Source organism: Leptopilina boulardi, unplaced genomic scaffold, assembly GCF_019393585.1.
Source record: "Leptopilina boulardi isolate dan_hultmark-lab unplaced genomic scaffold, ZJU_Lbou_2.1 LbouV2_63, whole genome shotgun sequence".
In the NCBI taxonomy this organism is placed as follows: Eukaryota; Metazoa; Arthropoda; class Insecta; order Hymenoptera; family Figitidae; genus Leptopilina; species Leptopilina boulardi.
Genome location: NW_026138009.1, coordinates 96,993 through 123,166, shown reverse-complemented (window position 1 = coordinate 123,166; position 26,174 = coordinate 96,993). Strand labels below are relative to the sequence as shown.

The 26,174-nt window shown below is 29.7% G+C and overlaps 1 protein-coding gene across 2 annotated transcripts in view; it reads left to right on the top strand.

The window, feature by feature from the left end:
• Window positions 1-26,174, top strand: part of LOC127290374 (potassium voltage-gated channel protein Shab) — a 154,097-nt gene that overhangs the window by 87,005 nt on the left and 40,918 nt on the right. For both annotated transcript variants that reach the window (XM_051318880.1, XM_051318879.1), the window contains exons 4-5: window positions 6,603-6,904; window positions 22,722-22,808. In XM_051318880.1, coding sequence (XP_051174837.1) covers window positions 6,603-6,904; window positions 22,722-22,808 — 389 coding nt within the window. The remainder of the gene's footprint in view (window positions 1-6,602; window positions 6,905-22,721; window positions 22,809-26,174) is intronic.

Below are 26,174 nucleotides of genomic sequence, written 5' to 3'. Positions count from 1 at the left end.
ATAAAACATAATAAAAATTTCTTACCTTCAAGTGTGTTCATCGACTTTTAATTTGGAAAATTTTTGTGTCGGTGCCATCTTCTCTCATGAGCCGTTTAACATATTCAAACTTGTCGATTAAAGGGTAACATCACCCAGAGCACGTAAAAACAGAGTCTATTTCAATAATTTATTTCCAGAAAACGGTACAGTAAAATGATGTTAGATTTCTTTAATGTAAAGCAGATGTATTAAACTAAACTAAAACGAAAAAAAATAACTTTTTTTAAATGGCGCCCTTACATCACTTCAACCAAAACCATGTTTTTCAAAATAGCCTCAACGGCTACGCTCACGAAAATTACTACAAGGAGGTTTTCGGTAACGCTGATTACGATTCCGACGTCAATTTTTAAAAACTTTTAATGGCAGCTCCAATATGGCGGATGAAAAAGTTAAAAATTTAACCGATTTACATGAAACATGTTGCTAGGGGGTTTTGGGGTCGCTGATTACGAATATGACGTTAGTTTTTAATTTTTTCTTTAAAACTCAAAATGTCGGATCCAATATGGCGTAAATTTTTTTAAAAATGGAAGTTTTGCTTGAAACCAGTTACTCGGAGATTTTTGGGGTTGCTCATTACGAATATGACGTCAGATTTTCAAAATTTAAAATAGTATAGTCAACATGGCGGACTACAAATTTTCAAAGTAAAGCTAAGGATGCCACAATCACTATCCAGGGTAGTGATTTCTAAATTCATTTTTTAATCATATTAAATTTTCTTATTATTTTTCTTATTATTTTATAAAAATAGTTCCATGTTTTTTTCGACTTGAAACTAATGGGATATTTTTTGTAACACCCTAAGAGACCATTTAAGCAAAAAAAATAATTCTAATTTTTAAAAGTTTTTGGGTGATGTTACCCGTTAATTTACCACTAGCAGATATAGGGGAAAAGTGGGCAAGATGGTATAGTTAACGTTTGAAGCTCAATAAAACTAACATTACTATAACTATATTTTATTATTTATTACAGTAACCATCTTTGCGAATCAAACTTCTGTAGCACAGTCTTATTAGGAACATTTGTAACATATTTAAATATAAAATTAACAAAACGTAGAAAAATGAAATATGACCATCTTCCTCCCCCTGGGGGTAACATGGGATACCCTAAGAAGCAAACTGGGGTTTACAAAAAAATCAACTTATTATTGCTTGCAATCTTCGAAAGTGAAGATTGCACCTTCACCTTTCTTTCCAAAGTGAATTGAGCGACAGAAAATATTTTTGCTGCCAAGTTGAAACCCATTTTTAGTCCACCGCATTTTTCATGCTCCCTACTGACTAATTTTCTCTACTTGTCTTTTTTTATATTTTTTCCCTTTTTACAAGAAAAATGAAACATTTATACAAAACTATACAACGCTTGTGCTTACAATAATAATAAGCTTTTAATTATATGATAAAATAAACTTCATATCCCATTTTGCCCCCCCCCCTTGCAAAATGACACTAAAAAGCTAACCCATAAAAAGTATGATTTAACAAACAATTAAACAAATCTTTATCTGCTAGAGTAATCAATGACACTTATGAAAAACAAATTTTTTTATATAAAATGCTGTTATTTACAAAATAAACACATACCTGAAAACTGTCATATGGGTTGCACATTATGCGCAATATGACCTTAATTGCTCCATTATTGTGTGAATAAAGGCAATCATCCCGTCTTGCCCCCATTTCCCCTACGTAACCCCTTTTCTTAACGGAAAGGTAAAAAATAGGTTTCTGCCTCTTCTCCCTTAAAAGTATTTTCAATTTCTCGTGAAAGATATTTAAACCTTTCATTAAAAATACTGACAAAAATTACAAATACGCTTGAAAATATATTCAGCTATATAAACAAATTAACGTAATGCTTATAGACGGAGAGCTGCCTACGAAAATTGGCAACGATAAGGTGCAAGAAAAGTTTTTGTATAAAAGCCTTCCTTTTTGATGGATAAACACATAACCTTGCTGCCAGAAGGCGCTTTGGTCACCGGAAGTGGGGTGAGAAGTGAAAAATGCAAATTTTTGATGAAAAAAAATGATGAGGTGCAAATTTGAAATTTGGTATGGTAGTAGATATTAATAGTAGATATCACGTAAAATTATTGCCAGAAGTCTAAGTCAGCAATTTGACCTTGCCAGAAGTCGATAAAGTCGCAAGAAAATTGATAAAATTGCACTGATAAGGTGCATTTCTGTCAACTTCATTTTTTGGTTTTTAGTGTCTTTAAATAGCTGTATGCCAGTTGCCAGAAATGAAAATTGTTGCAAAGTTGTTTAAATATGTGAATAAACATGACAATATCAGTCATTTCTATGGGTAAGCGCAAAATAAAATTTCGAGTTAATATAAAGATACAAAGTTGTTAATTGATTTTTATTGATTGTATATAAAAAATTAAAATTTGACCCTAAATTTTTGAAGTCAAGAAAAATTTATATCTCTAAACATTACCATGGTTGCTTTATGTTTTTGGGGTAAAATGGAGCTTAAACATAAGCCAATGCTTTTTTTTGCATCTGATGACCCCAGACATTTTAATTGTCGATTCAAACAGCTACACTAGCGCCACAGTTGAACTAACTTAAGCGTGACTCGCTCTGTAGCACTCCATGTGTTTTAAATTATTTTTTTTTATTTAACGCTTAAAAATTATTTTAAAAAAATATCAGAATAATTAAATAATTTGAAATAAACTGTCAAAACAGAGACTGCTTTATAGCGAGTCACGCTTACGTTAGTTCAACTGTGGCGCTAGTGTAGCTGTTTGAATCGCCAATAGTAAAATGGATTTCTGTAAAAAAAATACCATAATCTATATTTGTATAATATAACAATGTTGTTCAAAAAATTTTGTGTCAATATGATACTGTCCCCATTTTGCGGTATCATATTGACACAAATTTTTTTGTAAAATTTTTTATATTGTATAACTGGTGATAAAGCTATTTTGTACCAGTATTAAAATTCGAAGTGTTATTTTGTACAACTGAAAATTAAAAGTTAATTTATTTTTGAAAATTAAAATATAACAATAGTACAAAATAATATTTTGGATTTTCATATTTGTACAAAATAACATTATCACAAGTTATAAAATATAACAATTGTCACACAAAAATTTGTATCAATATGATACCAACCAATTTTTTTGTGGAAATAAGTTCTTAAATTATATTAAATTATAAATACAATTTAGTTTTTCTGTTGAAAAATTTTTTATAGTTATATTGACAAAAAAGTTTTTGTGAAAATTATTATATTATACAAATGGAAACAATGTTATTTTGTACAACATCTAAAATGAAAACTGTTATTTTGTACAACTGAAATACTAAAGTTAATTTCTTCTTAAAAATAAAAATATAATAATAGTTAAACATAAATAATTAAAATTTCTTGTAATTTACTCTAAAAAAATTTTTTACATACTCCCATGATTGCAAAACTTGACCTTCTTGTAATGAATTTAAAACTTTAATTTTTTCCCTTTGAATTAAAACTTGAACTAGTGTTTTGCGAACTCTTTGTGTTAATGATTTATTGTTTTTGTTGTACATCTATCAAATTCCATTTCCTTCAACATCGTTTATCAAAAAGGTTACTAGATCTTACAACGTTTTAAAATGACTTATAAAAATAAAGTTTAAATATATTATTACAAAATTTATTTTTTTATTTAAAATGTGCACCTAATTATAATTACTGGAAATTGGTTCACTTGTGATGCGAACTGTACTTTGTTTATTTTGCTCGTGATTATCACTTGTGGTCGTTCGCATTGATTTACAATTTTAAAGCATTCCAGGCAGCTGGTGATTCTGATTTTCTTGCCTTTTTTGTCATTCGTTTTCATAAAAAGTTGGTGTATATTGCACATTTGGGGAGTAAAATTGATTTGTTGCAAATTTCGATTGGGGATGTTGAAAATATGTTAGTTGTGAATGTCGTGATTTTTGTCGTGGTTAAAACTAACAATAAATATTATTTGAAACTGATGTTATAATTATTAAAAGTATGAATTTTTAAAAAGCTTGTTTATTGCAAGAAAAAAACATATTAAACATAAGTATTTAGAATTAAATTAATTAGATAAATTTATATTATTTATTCACAATATTATAAACATTAAATAAATATTTATCCCTGGTCAATATTTTATTACTGACAAAAGCTTACCTCTGTAGAAGACTTTAAATCAGTGTAAAATATAATAATTAATTGTGAATATTTTTTTTTATTCTGTGCTTATATATTAAAAAAGTCGATTCTTTTATTTTGATTAAATTTCACTGTGCAACAGAATTACATTTTCTTTTTTTCTGGGATCGCATATGGTTATTCTAAAAATAAAGTAAAATATTTCTAGATCAAAACAATGAATCAAAACAATGAATAAAGGTTAAATTAAAAATTTACCTCTAATCACTTCTTCTCACCCAACAGCTCTTTCCCACCTTAAATAAACAGTAATTAGAACAGGGATAGAAACTATATAAAAGCTTACAAACAGCGTTCATCACATTCATTCTGATACCTTATAACGTTAAAGATCACCTAAAATCTCACAATCCAACCTAATATCATTAACAAAGAGAGTCAAATGGATTTACCAACTTTCAAAAGCACAACTGATCGCCGAACTGGAGCATCATCAAATCCACTCCTAAGGCACCGTAGCAGAACTTCGTCAAAGACTAGTAGCCTTCATCAAATTCTAACCACAGTTACTAAATCAAACACAAGATGACCCAGAAGACTACAAAGAGGATAAAGACATTTTTCGAGACTGTCAAGCCCTAGACGAGCCGTCAACCTCAAGGAATCCTCAAAAGACAAAAAGATCCTTACAAATTGGACAGGACAACAATTGGAACATGTTACCCACCTACAGGTTACATGTTCGACGATCAGAATTGAACTACATCAACACCTTCATCCAGCGAGTAGAACTAATAATCTATAAACAAGATATACGTTTGCTGAAAGACACCTTCAAGAAAAAGTCTACGATCACCAGGATCTCATAAATGCCAGCTGATGTCATTATGCATTTTTATTATTTTCTTTGTCGCTTATTAGAATTCGCACGTTAAAGGGGGGGGATGTAACGATGTAGCTATATACGTTATTATAGCCGTTAGTAAGAGAGAGAATGACAATCGGCTCGTATTACCACACCTCTGTTCTCCCACCACACGTCGTTCTCCCACTAGTCCCGGCGAGTGATTATACCTCGCTCGCTCAGACTTTTTCGTCAGATCGTTCTCTGCATGGCCTCAATGCACTTCTCGGACCTAGTGGAAGCGGCCTCACTCCTGGAATATATTGTAGAGGTACTTCTCTCAATATATAGCTACCTAGAGAAGGTTGTACACTGGAGTATAGGTACTTCTGTGTCTAGTGAACACCTTGAAAACCTAGTGCTTATCGTCCTCGCATTCTTAGACCATGTTCTCAGTAGCATCCTAATGTCTAGTCCTTTGATTGGTCCTCGCTAATTCTCAGCGTAAACGAAATCTACTTTTGTTCGACAACGAAATCCGGAAGTCAATTTCTAGAATATCTTTGGAGAATAAACAGAAACAAAGGGAATTGACTTATTCTTAAACTAGACTAGGCTTAATGTTACAATTTATTTACAAGCCGGAATAAAATGGCGAAAGGACAATAGTTGCGGCAATCCGTTTTCGACACTACTATGTGTAACAAAAAGAAAATGTTAATTTCTGTATTTCTTTGAATTCTAGATTTTTGTTATTTTATTATGTTTGATCTGCACCAACAGTTTGTAAACGGAAAACTAAGACAATTTTTATTTGTTCCTTTCTTCACTTTTGTATTACTTTATTTTATTATTACAATATATGTTCCTTTCGAAGGTTCAAATAATGTTTCATTATTGACTTTTTCTTTCCTATCAAAATCACAGTTAACAGTAAGGTTCCTGAATAAAATAATGTTTTGATTACTTTAAAATCTAGTAAAATAATTTTTGGAATACTCTAGCTCCATCCGGCGAGCAAATCCTATTAGCTAAAAATATACGATCATTACAATGTATAAAAAAGTACCCGTGAGAAAATGGAAACCTCTAAATTGAATCCGAATGCCTAGAGAAATTCAAGAAAAACGTGAATATCAGCGAATATTCAAATTTGATTTTCTCCGTTGTTTAAGCCTAGTGAGTTATCAGTTTGTAAAAAAAGTTCTTTCATATGACCCTACAAGATAACATAAAAAAAAAATTTTCAAAACAACATCCCGTGCCCTCCCTTTCTTAAATTAATAAATGTAGTTTTTGATTTTAGAAGGTGGACAATATTAGTGTTTAAAACGTTGTAGTCATCAATTATTGGCTTTTGATAATGACTAAGGATTTTAGGCACAACAGTACTGTAACTCATGTTTATCAATATAATTTGCCTCAAATACAAATTTTTTCTATAATCTATTATTTTTTTCGTACTGTTTGCAGATTTAATTCTTACCGTCTTAAATATAAATTGTTGAACGCGAAGTATGTATAAGAAATAATGCCAATTTTTTAATTACAGGTCATAACATGTCTGGTGTCGATGGAAACAGTACTGAAGGAGAATCTGGTTGTGATAGAGGACCATCGCAAACGGGTGCTGGTTGTTATAAAAATTACGAGCATTATGTTACCTTGTCAAATATGCGAACAAGTAATTCTACTTGTTTTCCAAATTTACCAAATGATTTTGCAACAACACCAGACAGTCCAAACAGGCGGTTGCTTGATTTTGCTCAAAACATATCTACAAATCAAAGTGAGAATTTCTTCCATGATCAAGTATCAGCACAACAGTTGAATCAAGGAAATGTTACGCCTAGTGTAAGTTTGAACCGTTTTTATTTCTTTAAGAAATATTCCAAAAATATTATTTTGAACTTAAGAATAACTTAAATTTTTTATTTTTAACAAGATGGGTTATTTACGTGTACAAATAACTAATATTTTTTAAGCAAGATTTTCGTCAAACCAAACTTGATTTTCAATGCATTTTAGGGTGAACTAAACCTAAACTTTTTTCTAAAATCATGAACTAATAGTGTTGAAAAGTTGCCTTTTAATCCCAATAAAAATTGTACAAGACATTATAATTATTGATTTATTAATATTTGCATTCTCTATCAGAAAACATAAAATTATTATTTTTTGTCAAAACTCACAAAAAATTATATTTTTGTTACTTTTATATTATACCATGTATTTGAATTATCTGTACTGTAAGTTTGGTAAAGAAATATTGAAACTCGCTCCTTCTAAATTTAAAAATTATATTCCATAATTTCACTTCTTCTGCTTTTTCGACCTAACTGTAATTTTTACACCTTTTAATGCACAATTTTCTGACTAAAAATTTAATAATATTGCGATATTGAAATTTGTTTTATGTTTTATTTTTATTCTTTAAATGTAAACCTTTTCATTGAGATATATACCTTTCGCATACACTAGAAAAACCTGGAGAAGGATTGCGTGTAGCAATGCTGCTATGTAAGCAATTGTTACTAGATAGCAAATATTTGATGGAAATTGAAGATACAATCTTATTTTAATGACACTTTCGTGGATATATGATATATAAGGTGGTATAATAGAAAATAAATGTAACTAACAGTTAAGGAGAGGTTCTAATTGTGAAGACCAAATATATTCAAAAAGTTGAAATTTTTTTTACTAGGAATGATTGTGACTTAGCCTATAGCTCAGCCCAAAATTCCAAGTGAAAAATCCAAATCCAAAATGGACTATTTACTGTACCACTTGAATGACGCTGTAGTCACATAAAGAGAATATGGGTGATTTTCCGCAAACTGTGATTTTTATGTCCCTAACAGATATAGACTGCGTATTAATAAATTTACGTTCTGCTTCATATGAACTATATTTTGGACTTGTTATTCTAAGTGGACCCACATAAAAAAGTTGTTCATTTTGACGATTGCCAATGTAATCACATAAAACAGTCTCCAAATGTCTCTACCATGGCATGTTTCCATCCCAGTTTTTGTACCCTTCCATCTGGTTTTACAAAAAAAATTATCAAAGAAGAAAAAATCTGCTAATGTAATCTTGAATATGATTAGACTCCCTACATTTATGTGTATTAGTTTATTTATTGTTTACAAAACGTCACCAAACTTTGTCCCCAAATTTTCGAGAATTTTACATTCATTTTCTGTTTGAGTTTCTACAATCACAAAATTAAAAATAACATGTCAACAACAACCAATTTTGCATTAGGAAATGATAGGAAATGAATATTAAGAAAATAATAAAGGTTATAAACAGATATGAAAGCAATATTCTTTAGTAAATTAAAAAATTATGATGTCACTACCGTGGTATTCCATTTTCTGAGGTAAGAATTTTTTAAAATAAAATTTATACTTTCATAACATAGATATATAGTTAGCAACATGATAAATTATTTCGGAAACTTGCTAAAAATAAAATGGCTATGAGTAAGACAAAATAAACTGGAAATGTCACTGCCGTGGCACATCGCAAAAAACACTACTTTTTTGTATCGAAAACTTTCAACGTGTTTTTTAGCGCGCCGTGCAATGCAACTCAGATAATTTTTAACTAATATTCATGAAACTCACCAGAAACTTTACCATTTTTTTTTAAATCTTGGAAAAACGTGCATTTACACGAGTTTCCCCCCTTAACTTGGGGCGTATCCTCTTATAGCATCCAGCCACTTAATTGTTTATTATAAATAAACTCATTATTCCAGGCAGAAAAGTTGGAGGTGTGCCGAACTTTACGACCGGTATGACACCGGCCCGATGGTAATGTCGGACATCCACCTGTGCTGACACTGTGGTACCGGACCGGTTACTACAAAACAACCGGCTCGGTACATAAAATTGAATTACATTTTTATACCGGCAAAGGAGGTATGCCAGCATCAAAACCAGTACCGGCCCAAGCCGGCAGAAATGCCTGTACCGGGCCGGTATCGAAAATTCCACCGGAGCGGTGGATTTTAGGTCACTACTGTGGCAGCATTATTTTACTATTTCTAGAATATCTTTATGAATTTTAAGTTTCGTGTAGAATCATTTTTACTGATTATTGTACCAAAAATTAGAAGTAAAATAATGTTAATATTCTTTCATTATACAAAAATTTAAAAAAAGTAGAACCTGAAAAATTACAGTTTGTGGAAAATCACCCATATACTGATTAATTAACTTCTTAAAAAGATGCAAATATGTTCCGTGACATATTATTATAATGTTTTTGGGGTCTTTTATTACTAATTGGAAGTCCAAGATTCAAAATGTATGATTTAAAATGTCGCAAATTTTTTTTTAAATTGATCTGATTGACTTGAAACTCGTTACTCAAGAGTTTTTAGGGTCACTGAATTTGAATATAATGTTAAAATACTATTACAATACAAAATGCCGGATTCAATATTTATTTATTTAAATTTCTTTCCTACAAATGCACAAAATAATAAAGTGTAAAAAAGTTACTACAAATCAGTAACTAATAAAATAAACTCAAATTATTTAATAAACTCAGACCACCATCCTCGAAAGAAGAAGTTCGTAGCTTTCTGGGACTTGTTACTTATTAAAGAAAATTCATTCCGGATTTAGGAAGTACAACAGAACCTTACGACAGTTGACTATAGAGACAAAGCGTCGATTGACATATAGTTTGTGCGCAGTTCCGTATTACATTATTATTTTCCAGCATACTAGAGTTGTGGAGTGTGTTTATTATATTATAAGATTATTAATAAGTTTAGGTTCTTGTATGTTTAATGAGTTAAAGTAATAAATATATATTCACTAATAAACTATGAGGTAGCACAAACAGAGCTGAGTCAGATGAAAAAAATAAATTAATGGGCCTAAAGATTTTTTCGAATTTTTGGAGTAAAATATCAAAATTATAAAATTCAAAACGGCGGATACAATATGACGCAAGATTTTTTCAAAAATTATTCTGGTTCAACTGAAAGTCGATATATAGGGATTCTTGAAATTACTGAATCTGAAATCAACATTTTTAAATTAAAATTACGAATTCAATAGATCCAAAGATTTTTCAAAAATTAGTCAGATTAACTTAAAACTGGTTAAAAAATTTTAGAAAGAATATTTATATGTAATTACTTTAAATTACCTCACAAAACAATCCCCAACATATAATACCAATCCTACAGACTGATTTTTGATCTAACACAAATAAAGAAATATCGTACAAGGAAAAAAAATATTGGAAAATTGTTAGAAATAATATTTATAACTGCTGTAGATTACCCCTCAAAACCATCCTCAACATATATGACCACCCCTAAAAACTGATTTTTGTTCTAAAAATTTATTGATGTAAAATACATATGAAATCTCATATCCTCCTTAACAATTTCCAATTTAGATCTTTTAAAAATATTTATGGTTGTATAATTTATCCTTCTTTGAAGTTTGCATTGCAATATAAAACCAGCTCTAACGCGTTATAGCAAGAGTTCTTGTAACTCCTTGTTTAAAAGTGTCTGCATGTTTTAATTTTGCACGGAATTGAATCATGTGCTTTTTTAAATAATATAAGATTAAATTTACCAAGAATATATGAAAAAAATTTAATTTGTTATTATATTAATTAATTTAATAGTAAAAAGGTTAAAATAGTAACAAATTAATTTTTGCAACTATAACCTCTAAAGTTAAATTTTACACACCAAAAAGTGTGTGTAAAGAAGCTCTTTTTAAAACGGTGTGTAAAGTGATCCACTTTACGCACTGAAATTTACTTTAGGCACCAAAATTTTTCTCACATAATATAAGGATTGTTTTAGACCATACAAATCCACAAAATTAAAAATAGAATTTTACTTTTAAATTTATACACTACTGCCTAATGATATTTTTCCTGATCTTCGATTGATTTATTTAATTCTATACAATCGAAATTATTCTAATAGCGAGTTGGAATTCTTCATAATAGGTACTTAACTTTAGAGGTGGGTATTGCAAAAAATGTTGTATGATACTCGTGCGTAAATCTGACTATACTTGTGTGATTTGCATCACACTCGTATAAGCACTCACTTTACGCACTTGTATCATAAATAACTATTTTCTCGTATATTCTTGGTAAATCAAATAGTATATTTACTTAAGGCGTTACATAGGTCAAAAGGCCAAAATATGTAAGTTCTTTTATAATTTTTTTTCATATAATAAATGACTTATTTTATTTGAGCACTTGGTTACCTTAAATTACATTATAAAACAAGTACCTAAATTATAAAATTTTTGTTAATAAATATTAGAAATTAAGGGGGAAGTTTACTGTGATAAGGGAAAAAACAGGCCGATTTTCAGGATTTTTTTTCTAACAAAATATGAGTCGTACATTAAATTAAATTAAACCGTCATGTTTATTATATATACAAGTATTTGTAAAAAAAATTTCAAGTCGAAATATTTAAAATTGCCAACTGATTACAAATCTGGTGTCAGTTTTCCAAAACTAAAAATGACTGATAAAAAAAAGGTGGACTAAGTAACTAAAAATCAATGGCACAGGTACCGGTCGAAACAAAAAGAGATTTCAAAAATTCTCTCTCTTTCCTAGAGTTTTATTCAAATTATCATATAACTTTGGGAAAATATTCTTGACATGTAATACTATCAAATAAAAAAAGAAAGAAAAATTCAATTTTTTTTTGTTTGACCTATGTAACCCCTTAAAAAACATTATTTAAATCCGTTCAAAATTACAACATACAGACACTTTTAAACAAAGAGTTGCAAGAACTCTTGTTATAACACGTTAGAGCTGGTTTTATATTGCAATGCAAACTTTTCAAACAAAATAGCGACTATTCACTAGCAATCAGCGACTATTCGCTAGTAATAAGCGAATTTTCAATGAGTGGTTATTCACTTATTCCCAGCTGCATACTCTGCGCTAGGAATAAGCGAATAGTTACTAATTCAAAAAGAATAGTCGCTAATTCAGATTTAGAGAGCATACAAATATAAATATGTTTAAAAGATCTGAATTGGAAATTGTGTAAAGAATTTCAAGCGAATCCAATAAATTTAACATTTTTATTTTTTCGAATTTTGATCCTCAAGGGTAAAACAAAATTTAGCACTCATGTCTAGACAAATAGAATATGTTTAATGACATCCAGAAATTGAATTTATGCGAAATTAAAACATACTGACTTGAAACAAAATATGTAAATTTATTGTTATATTATTAGTAAGAATTTATTGAGTAAGAATTTCTAAAACGTGCTACCGAAAATAAAATTATACATGAAAAACAGTTCAACCAACCCGAGTCGAAATTTAGGTCCAATGTAACTCCTCCAATAATCTCTTTAAAAACCTACTGAGATGGTAGGGCGACGTTTTTCCCAATGGAATTTTTCCAATGGACATTTCTCCCAAAAAATGCGATTCCCAAATAAAAGTGTTTCCCAAAAAATAATGTTCCCAAATGACTTTTTTCCCAAAATATTATTTATTTACAATTTCTTTTGCAGATAAATTGTCAATATAAATAAAAAATAATTATTATAAAATGCATGTAAAAGGGACTAAAAAATGAGGATGTAATTGTAAATATTTACAAACATTTTGTCAAATAAAAAAATAAAATAAAAGTGCATCAAAAACTGATATTATATCCGATGGTACGCAAATAACTCGTGACATCATTCCTGTGCCGATATTCACCATATTCCGAAACAATATTGAAAATTTGTTCTTCTTTTCTTTTTCTATCTTTGGCCCATCCTTTTCTTATTTTCTGCGCAAGTTCTAATTGTCGCAACATTGTTTTTGAATCTGATTGTTCTTTTGACAATTTTGTTAGAAAAGCGTACAAACTGGGGTGTTTTTTCCCTACCACTAGTTGGAATCTATCATGCCAACCCTCTGACGCATTGTTGGTTCTGGCTTTTCGTTGTTGAACAGATTCATATTGGGACCATAGTTTTGGCGGATATCGTGGAGCCACTGCACCTCTGCGACCTCGACAAGGACGACCACGTGCTGGCCTACCGGATACGTATGTTGTCTTGAAGTAATCATATATTGGCCTTAACTCAGCGACAAGTGGTTGTTGTAGAGTTTAAAAAAGATCCGGAATGTCCTCCGCAGGAGCAAAAGCTAAAGCGTACAACATTTGAGCGCCCTGCTTCACTGAAGTAGTGGAGTCATTATACGCCGTATGTAAACCTTCGGCTTGGACGTGACGAAAAACACTTTGACACAAGTGAAAAAGGCAACATCTGACCCGGTCTTCTCCCAACACATCTATGATAGCATTTATGATCCCGAGCTCAAAATCTGTCATCACTACATCCGGTTGGTCTTCAAGTTCTAGCCGACGTCCTTCGCTCATTACCACATTCAAAACTTTCTTATAAGAACTCTCTTCTTTAGATTCCAAAAGAGCATACACGTAGGGTAATGCTACATCGTTGGCATTACCTTTAGAATCCCTTTGCGTTACAACCCCAAGAATAGCAAAAATTTGGAAAAAATGGTTGGAGCTGTACTGAATGTACCATCCAGAAACCATGTTTTGCTTTTTAATAAATGTCTAATGTTTTCCTCAGTTGCAAAGACCAGAATTCTCTCTTCTACATCGTCGTCATGAATGGAGTCGTATATTAAAAAATTCACCCCACCACTTGAATGTTTATATCTATCTGGAATGTCATGTAAGTCTTGAATTCTAGTCGGATTTGGTGGCAAGTTCCTCAGTCGTTCGCGGGAAATAGATTTTTTTAGATTAACGCGATCAGGAATTTCTGCTAAGATCGCTGAAAATAAAGTCCTAATCAGAATCAATGAGATCAACATGAATTCCACAATAAAATTTAAATACAACTTGAATTTATTCATTCACATAAAAAACCTAAAATATAAAATAAATAAAAAAAATAAATATGAAATATAAACACATAATATAAAAAATCATACAAATTATACGATTTATCTGCAAAACGAATATTATGGAAAATTAACCTGAGGGAACATCGCGTAATTCAGTGCGTAGAATTTGGACTGCTGGTGCTTCGGGATGTTCGTCAGCATGTCGCTTTATTCTGTTGATAATTTTTAAAGCTTCTATTTCTTCCACGTTTGGTGCATGGTTGTGGTGTGATACAGCTGGTCTTTTTTCAACGATTATATTCTGTTCGGTCCCAGAGGTTATAGCTCTCGCTGAACATTCTTCCTTCTTTCGACAATTCCAATATACTTTTTTATTCCACGAGCCCGAATGTTTGTAATATAAAAAATTTCTAATATTTAGTACAGTGGCTCTATTGCTTTTAATAAGTTCAGCCATGACTTTAAAATTTTGATTTATAATAAATGCAATTTATATCCAAAACAACCAAACGATATGAAGGGAACTGTCACAATACGCTTTTCATTTGTTCCTTAAATTAGTTTTTCCTTTGTTAATTTAATTAAATTAGAATTGAAACAATTAGTTTGGGAAAAAAGACTTTTAGGAAATTAATTTTTTAGAAAACGCTTCTCTTTGGGAATTATTTTTTTGGGAAAAATGTCCACTGGGAAATTTGGTTTGGGAAAAGTGTATACCAATCGTTAAAAGGACCTTAATAGGCGTAGATTTAGAGGCTTTAAGTTGGAGTTAAATTTCGACTCAGGAAATGATTTTAAAAAAGAAACAAAGTAATAGTTTTTGTTATTATCAAAGTTCGTGATATTGGTTATATTGAAAGTAAATTCAGATACAAAATTTAAACCTCAGACACTGTTACGTTAGTAAATAAATTTTATTTATTATTTTTTTAATTTTTAAAAATTTATGTTTCTGCTCAAAATAAATTCATTTACTCTTTTTGGAGCATAAATAGCCGGTAAGAGAAGTCACTAACGAAAATACCCCAACTGTTTATATTTTATTTTGTTTGTCAACACCCGTTTTTCCTCCCTTCAATACAGTAATTTCAATTTTGTTTATAAAAAAATTAGAACGATACAGTTTTATTTATTCTTATAAGAATAAAAAAAATCGATCTGAAAAGTTTGGATTGATGGTTAATATAATTTACCCTTCAGAGTGCGAAATGCACTTGAATAACAAGCATTTTTGTACTCCAATCCATGCGATAATTATCGTTGGTGTGTCAGTAATTGTTAATTAAAATTTCATCACTATGACTGAACAGTAAACCAATTGAATATAGGCTAGATGAAAAGTTCTTGAAAAAGTGTATATATATATAAAAAAACTACAACTGAACCGGTGAATGTTTTAGCCAAAACAGCTAAACATTTAGTCGAAAATGAACGAGCGATATTGGCAATATCACCGGACTGGCGATATTGGATTTTAGTTAAAGAACAACATAACCGAAAAATGACAAATATACTTAAAATTATGTAGAGAGTAATATTAAATGCGTATTTTTAAATCTATTCAATTTTATATTTCATATTACAAACAATTGAAAATAAATTCAAATTAAAACTGTTTTAAAATTAAAGATCACAAAACTTGATATTTGTGATTTAAGAAATATTTCTTGGTAAGAACGGTAAATTTCCAAATATTTTCAATATGGCTAACGAATGAGATTCAATTTATGTTTACTTTAGCCGAATCGGCTAAACATTCGACTATTGCGGTGAAGCTAAATTCCCAGCGTTGGTTGTGTCTTTTTTCATATTAAATATATTCCCAAAATCGTTCGTTCACGTCTTACAATTTTTTTCCGTGTACTGTTATATAATGTTGAGTTAGTAAAATGCGAGTCGTTAACTATAATACGATACGAAAATTCTACTAGAACCTATAATAATAATAATAATCATTTCCGGTGCTACAGCAAAACTGGAAAAGGAAGAGTTTACGACTGTTAATACTCAACAGTTTAAAAAAAATTATAAAGGAATTTTTATTGAAAATGGCCAAAAATGAATTATCAAAAATGAACAGAATTCTGATAAAATAGCAATTTGTAATAAGTGGTAATGACTATAACTAATCCTGAAAATTGTCGTAACCTCTTGCAAATTTCAACTTAAATGTCAACAATTTAAGTTCCTATTTTTAAATATTTACTATTAAGAAATCATTTAAAAATAACTTAGGAAAATATCAAGGAGGAGTCAAAGAATTTGATAATTTTTTTCAGTTTTCCTATAATATTAGCCATTATGAAGTACAAAAATCCTTGCTTCAAGGAAGTTAAAAACAAAAATTATTGTTAGAAACTTCAATAACTGTCTAGAAATGTCTAAGGCTTGATAAAATTTTTAGAGAATATACGTAAATGCGTTAATAATTACTTAAATATTATTTCTTATTAAGAAGCTAAATTAAAAAGATATTATTTAATTTATATTCTTGGTTAAATATTAAAACTAATATTATTTAAAAATAAAAAATTAAAGTTCGAAAGCTAAGAAATCAAAATTGGAATTGCTTATGCTGACGTAAATCTGTAAATTACACCTTGAATATCTTACCTTACAGGAAAGGCAATCCAAACAATACAGGAAACTCTAAAGGTCACATTGTAAAGGAATTAAAAGCCTTCAAGTAAAATAGAAAATAGCGGATTTTTGCAGAACGCATGTCACACACACACTCACACGAAGAAAATTATTTTTGGCTTTGGGCGAGATTATTTTCTGTTATCTTTCTGGAACCCTATGGGTAAGAGTCCTTTTACAATGCACATGTTCTAAATCATAACATTTTTTATTAATTACAAGTTCAAAAAATTAGGTTAAAAATTGTTAGTTTTTTCGAGAAAATTATAAATACGCTCCCAAAATAGAAAAAATTAGTCAACCACAAGCATAGGGTAGAAACATAAATTTATTTAGTGAAGGGTCAAAATGAGCGTTAATAACAACTTTAGCATTTTTATTATTATAGAATTAAAAATAAAAATATTTTTATCGGAAAAAACTTTTGTAAATAAAACATTTTATATGTCAATTTTATAAATTTTTCATGCAAATTCCACTTTGTTTTATGAAATTACGCCAGCCTGAACGAAAAAAATTTGTTTTAGTTTTAATGTCAATAGGTCAAATATTTTTTGAGTTATCATGCCCACCGTTGCAAAAGCATGGTCGCACACGAATCAGCATATCTGCGCCATTTAACCCTTTCGTACCCCCGAGAAACTCAGCGGTTGGATTTTAATGAAACTTGCCAGTCGGGGGTTTTGGGGTCGCTGATTCCGAATCTGAAGTCAGAATTTTAAAATTCAAAATGACAGATTCAATATGGCGAACTTTTTTCCAAAATTAATCGTATATGCTTGAAACTTACCACTCGGAGTTTTCAAGGTCGCTGATTTAAATGGCAGATCCAATATAGCGGACAAGTTTTGTAAAAATTCATCGGATTTACTTTAAATTCGTTATTCGGGTGTTTTCGGTGTCGTATATTACAAATATAATATCTGATTTTCTATTAACGGTCTTACGCGAATAAACTATTATTCTGCCTACACCACCTTACGGACGGAAAGCAGGGACTGTCACGGAACAATCGTATCGTGTCCGGATACGATACTAATAGCAACATGAGAATCGTATTGTATTAGGGCACGATACGAAAAATTACTTGAGAATCGTATCCCGGCACCATACGATAAATTACTTGAGAATCGTATCATATCCCGGCACGATACGAAAAATTACTTGAGAATCGTATCGTATCTCGGCACGATACGATAAATTACTTGAGAATCGTATCGTATCCGGGCACGTTACGAATAAAGACTTTAGAATCGTACCTTGCTTATAAACAATTTTATTATTTTAAGCCAAAAGTTCTGAACGTTCAAATGAACAAAATATTTTTTTCAATTTATAAATTATAAAAACTTATAATGGAAATGTAAAATAAAATATATGAAATATTAAATTTTAAAAACATACTTAGAAAATATTTTAATATAATATATTATTTCATGAAACGACACGATTTTAATATTACAAATTGTTTCGTGCCTGGGCACGACACTTTTCACCTATTTACTAATCGTATCGTGCCTGGAAATGACACTTTTTACCTATTAACAAATCGTATCGTGCCCAGGCACGATACGTTTCTTTTATTACTAATCGTATCGTGCTTGGGCACGACACTTTTCACCTATGAACTAATCTTATCGTGTCTGGGCACAACACTATTCACCTATTTACTAATTGTATCGTGTGGGGGCACGATACGTTCCATCTATTACTAATCGTATAGTGTCTTGGACCAGAGCCGATACGATATTCATATAGCGTATAGTTTCGTGTAGGTGACAGTCCCTGACGGAAAGAGAACTTTCATTTTTAACGCGCGAATTTTTAAAAATGACACAGGACTATAAAATAATCAATAAAAAGCTCTTTTCACCCAAATAGCTTTATACTTTTATACGTAGAATTCTAATTTAAAATTAGTGACCCCTAAAACCCCCGAGTAGTGAGTTTCAAGCAAATATGATTAATTTTGAAAAAAAAGTCCGCCATATTGGATCCGCCATTTTGAATTTTAAAAATCTGACTTCAGATTTAGAATCAGCGATCCCGAAACTCCCGACTGGTAAGTTTCAAGCAAATATGATCACTTTTGAAAAAAAGTCCTCCATATTGGATCCGACATTTTGAATTTTGGAAATATGACTTCAGATTCGGAATCAGCGACCACAAGAACTCCTGAGTAACAAGTTTCAAGCAAATATGAGCAATTTTAAAAAAAAGTTTTTTTACTAATATTACATCTATTGATTATAATAAAAATAAAAATTGTAATATGTTATTTACCATTTTTATACACATTGTAGTAACGTTTGTGAACAAAACAAGCCAGCGTATTTGATGATTCGTTCATAAGTTATGTCATATTTTGTAGGTGGTACATGTGCACTGGAGGCGCGAAAGGATTAATATCTCGAAAATAAAAAAGGACATCTTAAAAAAGAGTCAAACAAATTTTTGATTTTCAAAAAAATGGTCCAATTTTGAATTTTTTAATAAAAATTCACTGTTTCAATTTTACAAAAAAATTTAACCCCTCTCCAGCTCCTACAGTTTGACGATCGGTCAATTTCTCGTTGAGTTATGATGTCATCAATTCTGAAAAATGTCGTTTCGAGAATAACGTGTTTAAAGTCCGTCTATAGGCAGGTGGAGCGGATTATAACTACAAGCGGTCGCTCTTCAGGGGCCGTCCATAAACTACGTTACCTATTTTAGGGAGGGAGGGGGTCAAAAGTCTAAACAAATAGATTTAACACAATGGTAACGAGGGGGGAGGGGGACTAAAAAGAATGAAAAATTGGTAACGTAGTTTATGGACGGCCCCATAGAACGCTGCCATTCAAAAACTGTTCAATATACGACTTTGCCGCTTTCACAGGATATTTTGAATGTATAAACTATCGAATAAGCCAAAAAATCGAATTTTTGAAAGTGTCACACTGGTAAAGCCTCTTAAAGTACTCACCCCTAGGGCTAAACTATGTGCAAGTTACAGCCCGATCTAATCAACTTTTTTTCAATTAATACGCTACAGGAATTTTACCCCATCTTTATTGAGTATACTTTAAAGAGAAATGAAATACTTTATAAATTTTATTTTTTTTAAATATCAGGTTTACAGGTATGTGATAGCCTTTTTGAGGAGAATCACTTCACGACCGGGAAGGTTTTTGCTAAAATTTTCATCTTAAGGGGTTACATGTGCCTGGAAGGCCAAAAATCGTATATATTTTATAATTTGATCGCTTGAACATCTTAAGGGGAGGGATCGGTGAAATTTCAACTCATCGAAATTAATGTTGTTAAAGGGTGTTAATTTTTTTCTGGTATTATTTTGGATCTAAAATTATTGTGAATTATCAAAATTAAAAAAAAAATTTTTTGACTAGGGTAAGTGTACTAATTACAGCGAGTGCACCAATTACGGCGCGTTCATAAAAAATAACTATTATTACTATTATGTTTAATATAACTGTTGCCAAATGATTAAAAAAAATTATTTCAATCTTTTTTTGATACAAATACTTATAAAGATGCACATTTAAACAATTATTAATTTAATTATTTGAGATCAAATTTTTTTTCGCGCCGCAATTGAAACATTTTTAAGATTTTCATTGGCTTCAATTTCGGCGGGCAAAGTATCTTCAAAATACACGTAATTTTGGTCACCGAAATTGATACACCGAAACTGATACAAACTCGCCGCAATAGAAAATTACGGTATTAGTTTTAATTTCTCATATTTGTTTAAATAATCGATTTTTATAGAGTTAAAATTTTTTTTTAATATCTTAATAACATAAGCTTTAAGTTTAATAAGTCTTAAATTGAGTTTATACAATAGAAATGTCGAATTTTCTATTTCAAAGGTGTTTTGACTCGAATCTCGCCGCAATTAGTGCATTTACCCTATTTTCAAAATTTAATTTTTTGAAAATATTAAAATTTTAATAAATCCATACAATTGATTTTTCAGAATCATGAAAAAAGCCTACCAAACATTACCGATAAAAAATAATAAAAATTGTAGAAGAAGTTAAATTTTTAAAGAATAATTGATCAAACTGAAACTAAACATAATTGGTTTAGTTTAGGCGTAACAATTTTTTTTACAAATGTTTTTAGATCCTGAAATCATATTTTACTATGAAAAATAAAAAAAAAGTTATTTTTAATAAATTTTGCATTTTTTTTTATTTTTTAAAAAATTGAATTTCTTTAAAATCCATACGATTGATTGTAATCAACGAAAAACAAAATCCTTCGTTCAAAAACTAGTCAATACTATCTAGAAGAAGTATGCCAAATTTGAGAAAGATCACTCCATTAGTTTTTAAGAAATCTTGACCACCGCGATTTTGGGAGGGGTCTTAAACAACCAGTTGTCATGAGCTCAATTTTTAATATTTCTTAACAACAATTTTACTAATTGTTCTTTCGATAGTGTAGATACTTTAAGGTGTTCAAGCGAACGAATAAAATAATTTATTAAACAAAAAACAATTTCTTTTCTTTTTTTACATCTCAACAGCTAGAGAAGTTAGGAATTTTTTTATCGATTTTTTCAAAAATGGTGATCATTTTAAAGAAGAACAGAGATTTTCCTATAAAAAACAGGCACTAAATTATTTATAACTCTAAAAATATGTAAATTAAAAAAATTCCGTGTCTTTCTTTAGATAATGTTATTAAGAAGGTACAGTTACATTTTTAGGTAAATTGGTTGAGATTTGTCATCAATGCCTGCGCCATATAATCAGTCAAATTTCAATGATTAGTTCTGAAAATTAGTTAAATGTTACCGATGGTTTTAACTTGTGTAAGGCGTTGATAATAGACGTGCGACACGCTACCCTGACACAAAAAACGTCATAAATTTACTTCTAATCGCTGGTCATAAAATTTGGAAATTAAGAATTTTTTTAAAATTACGAAAAAATTAAAATGTTCGCTGAATAATTTACAAAAAAGCCGCTTCGATTAAGCAAACACTTCTAGTTGAAGTCTTACCAAAATATTTGAAAAACACATGTTTATGGAAAACGCGTTTAGACATTAATGGTTGAATTAAACATGACTGTAGAAACTTACAACTTAATTGGTTAAACCAGTGGTACTATTCTCTTACTTGAGAACACCTTCACTAGATGTTCACTTTACTTCCACCACATTTTCAGTCGATTTCCACTTTACATTCACTTAATATTCACTTCACTTTCACATCACTTTTGCACGAAACCTACTCCACTTTAAAGTTCTTTCACACTATCGCTTTGACGTGAAAGTGAAAGTGAAAGTGAAAGTGAAAGTGAAAGTGAAAGTGAAAGTGAAAGTGAAAGTGAAAGTGAAAGTGAAAGTGAAAGTGAAAGTGAAAGTGAAAGTGAAAGTGAAAGTGAAAGTGAAGTAAAAGTGAAGTGAAAGTGAAGTCAAGTCAAGTTCGCACCCCAGGGTTTTTGATATCTAACATCGGCTTACAATTAGTATTCAGCGAACTTAAAAACCTCTGAGGAATGATTTGCAAGAAAATATTATGAATTTTAAGAAAATTTCCGCCATATTGGATCCGCTATTTTGAATTTTTAAAATATAACATCCGATTTGCAATCAGAGACCCCAAAAACCTCCGAGCAACATGTTTTAAGCGAATCCGGCTAATTTTTTAAATTTTCGTCCTCCATATTGGATTCGCCATTTTGAAATTTTGAAATCACATGTAAAAATCCTAATTTTTTTAGTATTATTGAAAAAAGTAAAAGGTAAATGTCATTTTTTGAAAATTCGGACAAAGTCATTTAAAAGAGCGACCCTAAAAACAGTTGAAAATGTATTACCAGAATTTTTCGTATCTTTTTTCTACTTTTAATACAAGCTTGAAATACAAGTTAAAATCAGCACAATTGGTCGTTAATAGGTTAGCAAAGAAGTCTCAGTTTTTTATACCTTTCTGTTAAATTATATTATAAAAACTTAACGCATTACGTCATGTCAATTAATCGAAGAATATTAATCATAAAACTATTTCTTTAATCACTGTTAAACTAATATAAATCATTGTATCATAAGCATTAATTTATTTATAATATAAGAAATAAATTTTGTATATTATCCTGTAGGATGAAGAAAAAAAAGATAGCAGAAAAATTGAGCCAAAAACCGAAGAATTGCCTAGTGAATTCGAGTGTTGCTTTTGTACAACGAAGGTATTTACTTCAATTTATTATTCTTTTTCTTTTTATTCTTAAGGAGACAGTGCACGTTCGAGTTTTTAAATCTCATTACTTTAATGCTTGTACCGTCGTGTAACTTTTTCCTGTAAAAACATATCTTGGACTTGCTAAAATTATGTAGATATGTTTTTTTTACCGTTTAATAGTTTACGTGTCGATGTTTTATTTTAAAACAGAACATTTCAAGGTTACCTGAAAAATAGCAAAATGTCCCACTTCCACAAAGTTGTCTTAAAAGATTACAGTTGAAAATTATAGTAAGTTTTCAATGAAATGTCTCTACAAGCTTGCAATGAAAGATTATTGTTGACAGTTTTCAATAAAAGATTTCATATATCTTGCAATTAGACTTGCTTTAAGTTGCAAAAAATGAACTATTTTACTAAAAAATGTTTATTTTTTTATTTTATTTAAAAAAATTTAAGTTCGTCTGTTCACTGCAAAAAGAAGTCTCTTATTTGAAGATGTTTTGGTAGCGTTTTTAAGACATTAAGATGTTTAAGATGTCTTGAAAACGCTAGAAAAACATCTTAAAATGCACTTTTTATTGCTTTAAAAACAGAATACCTAATTTCATGTTTCAAAAAGATCACACAAAGTGATAGTTCCAACGTGTTTGTTTGGTTTACTGTTACTATATAGGGGATAAATCTGCATAAATTTAAATAGTGGACAAGATTTTTTTATTGCAAGAAATTAATTTAAAAAATGTCAGAAGTACATAATTCTGATATTTCCGATAGTAACGAAAACAAAGTGACTAATTTTGAAGGTTTGATTCTATGGGTAGGATTTGCAGAATTTTTTACTTTTACTCTAAGGAAGAAAATAACTTTAAATTAATAAATACATGGACTATAATTATATTTTACATTTAAATTTAATTCCCACTTATTAAAAAAATTGAATTTCGATAATATAAATATTAAAATAACTTTTCAGTAACTTGAAAAGTAACTTAAGTTACTTTGTAAATAACTGTAACTGTAGCGAGTTTCTTTTTTATAAAAATAATTGTAACTGTAACTAGTTACTAAAAAAAGTAACTTACCCAACACTGGTTGACAGTACTGAAAGGTTGTAAACTTTTACTAGATGATTTTTCAAGTTATATTTTGTATAATTGTTATTTTTGTTTGGAAAATGAGTACTTAAATCAATTTATTAAATACATTTCTAAAGTATTTATTACTTAATGAACACTGTCTGAAATCACAAAAATATACAAAGAAATTTAACTCAAAAATAATATTTGCGAAATTTTATTAATAGTTACTCATAAAATTGATGGAACAAAAATTCCGTAAATTGTAAATATTTTTGGACATTTCATGAAATGCTACAGCCAAAAGACTGGGGTGAGAGGCATAACTCTCCTAGTTTTTCGCAATGTGGACCCAATGGGTTATTTGGCTTAAAATCATCGTACGATATAAATAAAGGAATAACAATATCATCTTTCTTATATTTTGCATGTTTTCGTTTCCATATTTTACATTGATTAAAGTTTTCTGCGCAGTCATTTTTTGTTTCTAAACTTTTCATATAAGCAACTGTATCATTAAAGAGGCATCAGGTAATTCGAAAAATTTACTAATTACTTTACCGAGAGAGATAAACTGACCTAAAACATATTTTAGGATCATTACGGGACCTTTTGACGTATGAATTTTTTAACTACAGATTGTATTATAAATGTTTCTGGTATTATACTAGAAGGAACTGAAGAGCTTTTTGAATGCAGTGGATAATTATGTTTTATATTTAAATGTTTTCTAAAATACCATTCTGTTCCAAAATTTCTTTTACAATTAGCTACCGAACAGACGTAGTTTAAACAATTTGGACCATTAATTTTAAAATATAAGGAAAGAAATTATATTCCTTGAACAGTTTTGTAACATTTAAATTTTATAAAATTTGAACTTTTCAATAACATCTTTTGTTGGAGAATCTATTATAGATTTATCTAAACTAGTCTCAAAATCATAAACAGGTCTTTGCAAAAATAGCAATTCTCTTTGACCTTCTTTAGGATATACTGTGTCTAGAGCTTGACAAATTTTGAAGGTAATGTCAAATGATTTTAAAGATGATTCTACTTGATATGTCAAGTTATTGATAGCAACGTAAAATTGTTGCAGTGCATCAGGTTCTCCAATAATTATTACTTGTAGATACAGTACCATTTCAAACTTTGCGTATTTCTCACGCCGTATTTGGAGCTTTAGAAGAATATCCGCAATAGTCTAGAGAAAGAACGAATAACCTAGTTGAATTGAAATTATCGTTACAAAAAATTTATAATTTTTTTTAAAACTTTATCCTTCTTAGAAATAAATTTAAAAATTAAAAACACATTGGCTACAAAAGATATTTTACCTAATTATAATTTTTGACTCAAATTTCATCTTCCCCTTTTTAAAAAAATTTCTTAACAAAATACAAATTTTTCACTATAAAATGTAAATTTTCTAGAATTGAATTATTAAAATGATGGTATATGGCTAGAATTCTTCGCAAAGAACGCATGACATGACATGACATTTTAGCATAAAAACAGTTCACATAAAAAGAAACTGTATAAAATTTTGAATAATTTGATAAAAAATGAACTCTGTAGTTCAAAAATTAACTGAGATATAGATATAGCTTCCGCAAAAAACTCATTTTTTTGATATTTTAGCCAAAATCCTGTATTTTTCAGTTTGAAAAACTAATATAAAATTTGAGAAAAACTAATATTTTGCACCTATTTCTTAAAAAAATTTTAGGTTCCGGTAAGAGTTTGAAGTATCATATTTAGGTACTTTATTTTTACCCCAAAATGAAGGGTTTAAGCAAAAAAATTGAGGTTCTGAGTTAAATCATGATATGCCTTGTTTTTCGACTAATTTGACTGGACTACTAGAAATCAATTAAAAGCAGTAAAAAAATGGTTGAAATTATTTAAATGCGAATGAAATTATTTGTATCTTTTTTTAAATAATAATCTTTTTTAAACAAAATTACTAAGTAAAATCACCATTCATCTTTCAGTCCAGCCCAGTGAGAACACTTGCTCACGGTGGTCAGGAAGGCGAAAAGAGTTTGTGTACGATAACGACGAAATTTGTGCATGTAGAGTAAAACTTTAGATGTCAAAAAAACAAAATCGCAAAAACTAAATCATAGCGATTCATGTCGATAATTATTTGCAATTTTGTCATTTTTTATGAGTAATTTTTCATTTATAGCATATTTAGTTCATTAGTTCATTAATGTGTTGATTCAAATCTGATTGCCCTATTGAAAAAAAACACGTATAATTGTACGTATAATAATACGTATAATTATACG